The sequence below is a fragment of the Myotis brandtii genome, unplaced genomic scaffold (genome assembly GCF_000412655.1).
Source record: "Myotis brandtii unplaced genomic scaffold, ASM41265v1 scaffold1052, whole genome shotgun sequence".
In the NCBI taxonomy this organism is placed as follows: domain Eukaryota; kingdom Metazoa; phylum Chordata; class Mammalia; order Chiroptera; family Vespertilionidae; genus Myotis; species Myotis brandtii.
Genome location: NW_005353545.1, coordinates 620945 through 631369, shown reverse-complemented (window position 1 = coordinate 631369; position 10425 = coordinate 620945). Strand labels below are relative to the sequence as shown.

The following is a 10425-nucleotide window of genomic DNA, read 5'->3' as shown; positions in this document are numbered from 1 at the left end:
TGGCCTGGTCCCCCCCAACTGTCCTCCCCTGCTGGCCTGACTTGCCCCCAACTACCCTCCCCTGCCGGCTTGACGGCCCCTAATTGCTCTCCCCTGCCGGCCTGGTCACCCTCCAATTACCCTCCCCTGCAGGCCTGGTGATCCCCAACTGCCCTTCCCTGCTGGCCTGTTCCCCCCCCAACTTCCCTTCCCTGCCAGCTATCTTGTGATGTGTGAGGGGGGTCATGTTGTGGCGTAGGACCACCTAAGTTTTATTAGTATAGATTCTTTATTGTTGAAAGTGTTACATGTGTCCCCTCTGTTCCCTTCAAAAGGCCCTTTTACAGTCCCCCACCTCAGGCCTTTACCACTCTATTGTCATAAGGTCTTTGGTTGATTACCTTTCACCCACCCACTCTTCCTCACTTTTCCCTCCAATATTCCAGTCTCTGTTCCTTAATGTATTCTTAATAGCCTTAGTATTTTAGTCCTTACCACATGCATTATAACTTAGCGTTCTTAATGTAGGGAATTGTTAGGGACTTTTAAAAATTGAAAGATAATGATAATATCAATAAAGATTTCAAGTTAAGGATACTATGTGACCCTAGGTATTAAGTTTCTAGCCTGGAGCTATAGGTAGCGAATTGCTCTTAAGCATTTATGATTGATTACTGGAGGTGTTAGTTGAATTTTCTTATATCTGGGGTGTCCATTTTTTTGGTAGCTGATACTTTATTGCAATAGATTATATTGTTGCTTAAATCATTTGTCTGGTGGTTAATTTTTATGACAGTTTACTTGTAATTAGGAAAGCAGAACTGAGTTATGGTAACTTCTAAGGGCAGGGAAATAAAAAATAAGCCTTTTGTGGAACTAAAACCAACAAAAAATGATAGTTTCGATTTATGTCTGACAGATTATTTGTAATAGGTATCTTTATCAAAATAGAGGTATTTGGGGAAATTTCTTTGTTTTTAGTAAAGGATAAGGAACAGATGGAAGAAAGTTCTTTCTAGAAAGTAGTGGTTAGTTTTTTTTATTTTTTATTATTAAATCTTTATTGTTCAGATTAATACATTTGTTCCTCTTTTTTCCCCCCATAACTCCTCTCCTCTCAGTTCCCGCCCCACTCATTCTGTACATCAGGTTATTTATTCACTTGATTCTTAGATTCACTTGTTGATAGATGCATATTTGTTGTTCATAATTTGTATCTTTACCTTTTTCTTCTTCTTCCTCTTCTTAAAGGATACCTTTCAGCATTTCATATAATACTGGTTTGGTGGTGATGAACTCCTTTAGCTTTTCCTTATCTGTGAAGCTCTTTATCTGACCTTCAATTCTGAATGATAGCTTTGCTGGATAAAGTAATCTTGGTTGTAGGTTCTTGGCATTCATCACTTTGAATATTTCTTGCCACTCCCTTCTGGCCTGCAAAGTTTCTGTTGAGAAATCAGCTGACAGTCGTATGGGTATTCCCTTGTAGGTAACTGAGTTTCTTTCTCTTGCTGCTTTTAAGATTCTCTCTTTGTCTTTTGCTCTTGGCATTTTAATTATGATGTGTCTTGGTGTGGTCCTCTTTGGATTCCTTTTGTTTGGGGTTCTCTGCGCTTCCTGGACTTGTAAGTCTATTTCTTTCACCAGGTGGGGGAAGTTTTCTGTCATTATTTCTTCAAATAGGTTTTCAATATCTTGCTCTCTCTCATCTTCTGGTACCCCTATAATTCTGATGTTGGTACGTTTGAAGCTGTCCCAGAGGCTCCTTACACTATCTTCGTATTTTTGGGTTCTTTTTTCATTTTGCTTTTCCGGTTGGGTGTTTCTCGCTTCTTCGCATTTCGAATCTTTGACTTGATTCTTGCGCTCCTCTGGTCTGCTGTTGGGAGTCTGTATAATATTCTTTATTTCAGTCAGTGTATGCTTACTTTCTAGATGGTCCTTTATCACACCATCGAGGGTCTCATTAGATTTCCTGTACATCTCATCAAGTTTATCGACAGACTCTAGAAGCCTCTTGAGAGACCTCAAAAGTGTGGTTCTGAACTCAATATCCTCCCTTGATAGTTTTGTCCTGTTTCTTTGTCTCCGCATTTTTTACGCTTTCTTGGTACACCCCCTAGTGGTCTTTGTGCGCAGTCTTGTTGTAGTTAAGCCTTGATTGTTGTAGTTAATACTAGAGGGATTTGACCTCCAGGCCGACTGGCTGTGTTAATCAGCTGTGTCTGCAGTGGAAGAACTTGTGTCCTCTAGGGAGGTGCTAATCTAGCCTTTGCCTGAGGCTATCCGGCAAATGCCTCTGTGCAGGGCTTGGGCGGGGCGGGTCCCACGGGATCAACAGGGCGGAGGAGGGAGCAGTTATGGCTGCTCTCAGTCCGTCCCCAGGGGCTCTGCCTCTCTGTCCCAGCAACGGCTGCAAACCTCGGAGGGACCGTAGCCAGACAGTCCTGCTTCTCCCGTTTGAGTCTGGGTCCCTAGAGACTCGCTGGAGCTCAGAGTCTGAGGCTCCCTCCGGATTGAAACAGACAACCGCACCCTCAGCCACCAGCCCGCGCTGCGCGCACTCCGCACCTTAGTATTTTACTTCAGCACTGTGTCTCCTCTGAGTCTCGGTATGCTTTTCTCTTTCCTCCTAGTTGTAGAACTTCCACTCAGCCAGCCTTCCTGTGGTTCTGGATGATGTCCGTTCCGTCTTGTAGTTGTATTTTTGAAGTGGTTGTTCGAGGCAGCAAACTCCGGCGTTAACCTATGCCGCCATCTTGGTTCTCAGTAGTGGTTAGTTTTTAAGATACTGGGGAAACACTAGCTCTGAATATGGTCTAATTGCCTTTTGATATAGAAGTATACTTATGATGATAAGTACTCCGAATCCATAATCTTTAGGAAAAATTGATAAATGTCCTATTGATTTGAGTTGAGTGGGAAATCAGATATTTGTCTCCTGTTTCTTAATGTCTTTTTGAAAATCAAAAGAGAAAGGTTGTCTATCTCCTTATTAAATTTTATTGTGAATATATAATATAGTCAGGGTTTGTTTGTTTTCACTTTTTCATAGTAAAAATAATTAAGTAGGCAACGTATTTATAGCACTGAGTTTTACTCAACCAATGCACCATCCTTTTATTTTGTAATACTTTTTAGGTCTCGTTGGTTGGTTCCTGTCTTGCCAAAGGGAGAATTAGAAGTACTTTTAGAAGCTGCAATTGATCTTAGTAAAAAAGGTGAGTTTATAAGGTTACTATGTTTTTCATAATGTGTGCTGCATATATACTTCCACATTGTTCTTGTGGCTTTGCTTTTCTCTAGTGCAGCAGTTCTCAACCTGGGTGTTGCAACCCCTTTGGGGGTCGAACAACCCTTTCAAAGGGTCGCCTAAATACATCCTGCATATCAGATATTTACCTTATGATTCATAATAGTAGCAAAATTACAGTTATGAAGTAGCAATGAAAATAATTTTATGGGTGGGGGTCATCACAACATGAGGAACTGTATTAAAGGGTCATGGCATTAGGAAGGTTGAGAACCACTGCTCTAGTAGGAAGTTATTATGTATTCCAGAAACTATGCTATCTCACTAAAACGTCTTAGTAATGCTTATGTATACCTAGAGCAAAGGTTAATAGAAACTTTGGAGGGTTTTTAAGAACATCTGAATACTTAAAAATTTTAGATAGACTTTTACATTTCAATCATATTTCTAAGGACATGACCTCTTTCATTATATTTTTAAAGGAGTTGTTACTCAGAAGTTGAAAAACATTTTCTAGAGTTGATTTTAAAAATCTGTTATGTGAAATGGTATCATTAAAGAATACTATATGACAATATAACTTCAAATACAACTCTTTACTTTTTTGCACTTATAGCGTTTATAATTGAGAAATACGCTATTTTTTAAATAATTTCAGTAAAAAATATTTGAACTTGCCTAGCTGGTATCACTCAGTTATTAAGAGTTCTCCCCATGAATCAAGAGGTTTGGGGTTTACTTCCCTGTCAGGGCACGTGCCATGGTTTCAGATTCGATCCCCAAGAGGGGACATGTAGGATTCAGCATATCAGTGTTTCTCTCTATCTCTCCTTCTCCCTTCCAGTAAAAATACATTTTTTAAAAATTATTTTAAGAAAACTAGTTGAACATTTGAAAAGAAAAAGGATATGCTAACAGAAGCCCCATCTGTTTGTTTTTACTGAAAATTTCTATTTCACTAACATGCTTTTTGCATGTTAACTCAGTATTGTGTGTTTGACTTTTTTAAAAACACACAGTAAGTTGTGAGGTTTTGTTTTTGTTTTTGTTTTTTTCTTGAAAAATTATGTATTTTGCAACCAGTATAGAAAATCTGGTATTTTTATTGTTGGCTAGAAGTAAAAGTTTGATTTTGGAATTAATCATTTTTCAGTGACTATTCTAATATTATATACAGATGAATTCTTTTAGTAAATGACTAATTTTTCTATTGATCTCTATTTGATCAAGGCCTTACAACTTAAAACAAAGGGCAAAAAACATTTTCTTTACTTGTTCATTAAATAAGAACTTGAAATGGTTTATTTAGTAAGATGTATTTATTGAGTGGTAATGTCATTAATAAATATTTTAATATCTTTGGTATATTAGGAATTTTGATGCTGAATCTGACTCTGGGAAGGGAGATCATTTCAATGAACCTAATAGTAATTATCCTGTGGTAATTTAAAGAGTGTTTTGTTATGTTTAAGTTTAATCTTATTAACATAATCTAGTCACTGAAAATATCTTACCAGTAAACAAATGTTTTTCAATACTCAGACTTACTTTATTTGCAAATTTATCCAGTAATTATATGAGTTATGAACTAGGCATGTTCGAGGTAGAAGATGAGGAGAAATTGAAAATGTACATTGTTTCATAGGATTGCCAGTGAATGTATGTCACTAGCAGGAACTTTTCCCCTTCTTTTTCAGGGACCATGGTTACGATAAAACAAAATTTTAAGTGTTTTTAAGGAAAGTCCTAGGTTTACATGATATATCTATCAATAAGTTTATAATTAAAACCCAAACTTACTGTATTATATCGTGTACATTTCATATTTCTGAGTTTCAGTGAAGAGTTAAAAATTTTCTTTTTACATAAAGGCACATGAAACTATTGATTTTCTTAAATCAGAAGAAATTTAAAAAACTAAAGATTTTTAGAGAACAAGAAGTTAAAGGACTAATTAGGAATAAATGATAACTTTCATCTTTTAAATTTGGTGGTAAACGGATGATTTACAGTGATATGAAATTTTATTTATTTATTTATTTTTTTAAATATATTTTTATTGATTTCAGTGAGATAGGGAGAGGGAGAAAGAGATAGAAACATCGATGAGAGAGAATCATTGCTTGGCTGCCTCCTGCATACCCTCTACTGGGGATTGAGGCTGCAATTTGGGCATGTGCTCTTGACTTGAATTGAACCTGGGACCCTTCAGACTGACAGCTAATGCTCTACCCACTGAGCCAAACCTGCTGGGACAGTGAAATGAAATTTTAGCACAGTCACTTTTGTAAAGCTTTGAACTGTATTTTTTCTTAGTAAAATGGTTCATTATTCTATCTCCCCAATTGTCTTTGTTGAAAGTCCAGTATTATATTTGAAAGCATTTTCAGTTACTGTAATATTATTGATTTGATGTGGTTTAATACAACTCAGTATTTCTAAAATTCATTAAATATAACATTTCGCTTTTCTAGACTCCACATGTTTTCAATGTAAGTTACTTTTAATTTCTTATAATGCCATGTGTTGGTTCAAAAATTTTAGTACTATGTGAGTTGGAAACTATATATCTTCTAAAAATTTGTATCTTTGTTCTTTCTTTTTTTTTTTTAATCCTTACTTGAGGATATCTTTCCATTGATTTTTGGAGAGAAAAAGACAGAAATATTGGTGTGAGAGAAACACATCGATTGGTTTCTCTGTATGCGCCCCAATCAGGGCCCAAGCTGGGCAGGAGCCTGCAACCAAGATATGTGCCCTTCACCGGAATCAAGCCCAGTCCATGGGTCAACGCTCTATCCAGTGAGCCAAACCAGCTAGGGCAATTTGTATCTTGATTTTAAAAAGTGTTTTTATCGGTTTCAGAGAGGGAGAGAGAGATAGAAACATTAATGATGAGAGAGAACCATCAATTGGCCACCTCCTGCATGCCCCACACTGGGGACCGAGTTCACAACCCAGGAATGTGCCCTGACCGGGAATCGAAATGAGACTTTGTTTACAGGTCAGTGCTCAACCACACAGCCATGCCAGCCAGGCTAAAACTTTATATCTTGAATGATATAATTGGCAAGAGAAATATTTTCTTTACATTGTTCATTTGAACTTTTCATCTTTTCTTAGGTCTTGATGTGAAGAGTGAAGCATGTCAACGTTTTTTCTGTGATGGGCTGACTGTATCTTTCACGAAAATTCTTATGGATGAGGCAGTGAGTGGTTGGAAATTTGAAATTCATGTGAGTTTTGTCATTTCTTTTGAAGGATCAGATTGACATGGTGATCCCTGTGAGTTTGTCTCTGGAAAACATCACAGTGAATAATAATTAAGTTTGTTGATATATTTGACACAATTGAAGTACTTTTTAAAAAATAATAGTCATTTAGAATTAATTTGAAATTTTTAGTTATGAAACTGGTTTGTCACCTGGAATCCCAAGTGACTGTATATAAGATACTGTATTTAATCAAATGTATTACATTACATATTATAAGAGTTCACTATTTTATGTACCATTAAGAAAGAAAAATATCCAAGATAGGGAATGTAATTAGGGACTTCTAATCTAGCTGGGACACCAAATGGAATAATTTCAGCTAAATACAGTCATCCTGCAGAAATGATAAGCAAGGAATCTTGTATGGTTTAAGCTTGGCAACTGGTAGAGAAAAGAAAGTTTTCTGTGGAAATTTGAACTAGACACTAGTATTTTCATTAGTTTTGTGTATTTTCATTAGTTTCATTCGTGTGTTTGATATTAATTCAAACAACAGCTTTAAAACAAGTCAAACAGAATTTAAAGTGTTCTCATATTGATAGAATCCTCAAGTGCCTACAGCATGAAACACAAGTACTCACAGGAATACCTTCAGTCTATGACAAAAGTAATGCAAACTACTATAGACTAAGATACCTTCATTTTCTAGAAATTTTGAAAGTGAAACAGTATGTATCTTATTAAAATTATTGAACTAATGTACTTCAAACTTCTCCTTATTAAAGAAAAATGGAATTAATCAGAAATTATGCAGTAAACATACTTTTTGTGGAGTTTGTTGTAGAAAACATAACTTGAACATTTCTCAAAAATGACTGGCATATAAGTTCTAATATTTTCTGATGGATGTGTAACTTTTTAGTTGTAGATATAGATACTTTGGAAATGACCTGTGACTTTTTAATTGAGGCTTAGATTACATCTCCACATCTTAGATAATGGACATGACTCTAAATGTTCACATTTTGAAATTATTGCCTTTAAAGTACAAATTCCGAAGAAAGAAAATGATCATTTACATGTATCCTATGGACATAGAGATGAAATAGCTAGCCTATAGTACTTAGTTCATTTGTAACCCTACTAAAATAGTTTTTGAAGTTTGGTGCAGTTCAGTGAAATACTAATTTATTTTTACTGATATATATTTATTCGATCACTATATTTGTGAAATTAAGCAGAATTTAGGTGACCAATACAGAACTACTAGGGGCCCAGTGCACAAATTCGTGCAGCTTGAAAGGAATGGTGGGCCATGAGGCTGAGTTGTGCACAGGGGCAGGTCTCAGCCCATCATCCGCGCTCCCGCAAAGCCCCTCCTGCTACGGTCCCCTGTCTGCCTGTAGCCCTGCTCCCACCACCGCCGTTCCCACATGCTGATGGCGCCAGCCCCGCTTGCACTTGCTGATGGCGCAGAGTGATTGGGGCCGACACCAGCAGCAGTGGGGTGCAGACGGCAGCTGCTACCCTGATCGCCCCTCAGGAGCAGGGGAAGGTGGAGAAGCCCTTAGGGTGATCTTGGCTGGCAGCCACCAATTGAACCCGCTGACTTTGCTAAACAGTCGAGACTGGCGTTGGGCACTGGAAGCAGGTGTGGGCGGCGGCTCTGGCGCCGGCAGCAGATGTGAGCACCGGGCAGGACCGCAGCATGTGGGAGCAAAGAATTTTCAGTAAACAACAGTGACCAGCACCCCTCCTTGGTCTGGCTCCCCCGCTCACCTGCTCCACCATTCCTCCGTAGCCGATGCCCACCATGTTCCATGCATGCCCCCTGGTGGTTAGTGCATGTCATAGTGACTGGTGGTTCAGTTGTTCCACTGTTTGGTCTGTTTGCATATTAAAGTTTTATATATTATACTAGAGGCCCGGTACAGAAAATTTGTGCATGGGGTGAGTTTCTTCAGCCCAGCCTGCGCCCTCTCTGATCCGGGAACCCCTCGGGGAATGTCTGACTGCTGGTTTAGTCAGACATTTGTCTCATAATCCTGGACCACTTGCTCCTAATCGCTCACCTACCTTCCTGCCTTGTCGCCCCTAACTGCTCCCCCCCTGCCGGCCTGATCGCCCCTCACTGCCTCTGCATCCTGGCCTGAGCTCCCCTAACTGCCCCCCCCCCCACTGCTGGCCTGGTCGCCTCTAACTGCCCCCCGTTGCTGGCCAGGTCGCCCCAACAGCCTGCCTTCCCCACCCCCCCACCGGCTTGATCACCCCTCACGGCTGCCCCACCAGCCTGGTTGCCCCACGCAGCCTGCTGTTCAGTCATTTGGTTGTCCCTCACTAACCCCCCTGCTGGCCTCGTCACCCTTCAGTAACTCCCCTGCCGGCCTGGTTGTAGGCAGCCATCTTGTGAGGGTGTGAGGGTTAATTTGCATATTGTCTCTTTACTATATAGGACTAGAGCCCTGGTGCACAAAATTTTGTGCACTGGGCATCTCCCTCACCCCGGCCTGCCCCCTCTAGCAGTCTGGGAACCCTCAGGGGACATCCTCTCCGGGAAGTGACTGGGCCTCTCAGGGCAATGTGCTCCCCATCACCCCACCACTGCCGGCCACCACGGTGGCCTGCCCTCGGCCCTCAGAGCCATTGCCTGCCCTCAGCCCTCGCAGCCGTTGCAGCTTTGTCTGGAAGGCTGTCCGGAGGGACATTTGACTGTTTGGTCTAATTAGCATATTACCCTTTTATTATTATTGATAGATGAAGAGAAATTAACAACATTAGAATGTTTTTTTATTAGAAATTGCAATGTTTTCTTTTTCTGAATTAACTTTCCTTCTCTTTTTGTCTACTTCCCCTATAACAGAGGTATATTATTAATAATACTCATCGCCTAGTAGAGCTCTGTGTGGCCACGTTGTCCCAAGACTGGTTTCCACTTCTAGAACTTCTCGCCATGGCCTTAAATCCTTATTGTAAATTCCATATCTACAACGGTACACGCCCATGTGAATCAATTTTCACAAGTGCACAGTTGTCTGAAGATGAATTATTTGCTTGTTCTTCGGATCCTAGATTACCAAAAGTGTGTTGGTTTGTTATTATCAAAATTAAATAGTAAAATTATTTCGTATTTGTGTCAACATTTAAATGACATGAACCTCCCTTTTAACATAACTTTGTTTTATATGATTTTCTGTTGAAAGACACATTTACTACAGATTGTTTATTAACATTCCCCACATGACCAGCCACATTATAATTCATGCCTGAGCAAAGCTTATTATGTTACTTGGTTAATGAATATACCCATTGGAACTTAACCCTATATTTTCCGTAGCAGCAATGATTCAGTGTTTGCTGCTTTGGTGTTAGAGAATATAACTAAGGAGCATCAACTGTACATGTTGATACTTTTATATATATTTAGAAGCATAAAACATACATTTATATACAGACCATGTAAACAAAAATGTTTAAATTTTACAGTTTTGCTTTTATGTCATACTGTTAGGCTTTTTTAAAAAGAAATATATTTTTATTGATTTTTAGAGAGAGAGAAAGGAGAGCAGTAGAGTAATAGAAACATCGATGTAAGAGGAATATCATTAATTGGCTGACTCCTACATGTCATTTACTCAGGATCAAGCCCGCAATCCAGGCATGTGCCCTGACTGGGAATCTAACTGTGGCCTCCTGTTTTAAGGCTTGATGTTTAATCACTGAGTCATACCTGCTGAGCCTATTAAACAACTTTTATGATGTTTTTTGTTTCATAGGATAAAATCTACAAATTATAGTATAACTAATTCAAGGAAGGTAAAAGAAAATAGGAAGAAAATACATCAACAGAACTAAGAAAAATAGCCAGAAACAGTGAACTAGCTAGTCCAGGCTATGTAGAAGGGTCCGTATTTTCTGTGTTTATTTTAAAACTTAGAGGCCTGGTGCACAAATTCGTGCATGGGTGGGGAGTCGATTGGG

General features: G+C 39.0%; 1 protein-coding gene across 1 annotated transcript in view; it reads left to right on the top strand.

The window, feature by feature from the left end:
- Positions 1-10425, top strand: part of LOC102261911 (probable ubiquitin carboxyl-terminal hydrolase FAF-X) — a 292998-nt gene that overhangs the window by 58956 nt on the left and 223617 nt on the right. Inside the window, exons 4-6 of the mRNA XM_014540284.1 lie at positions 3121-3200; positions 6356-6468; positions 9308-9526. Of these exons, the coding sequence (XP_014395770.1) occupies positions 3121-3200; positions 6356-6468; positions 9308-9526 (412 nt within the window). The remainder of the gene's footprint in view (positions 1-3120; positions 3201-6355; positions 6469-9307; positions 9527-10425) is intronic.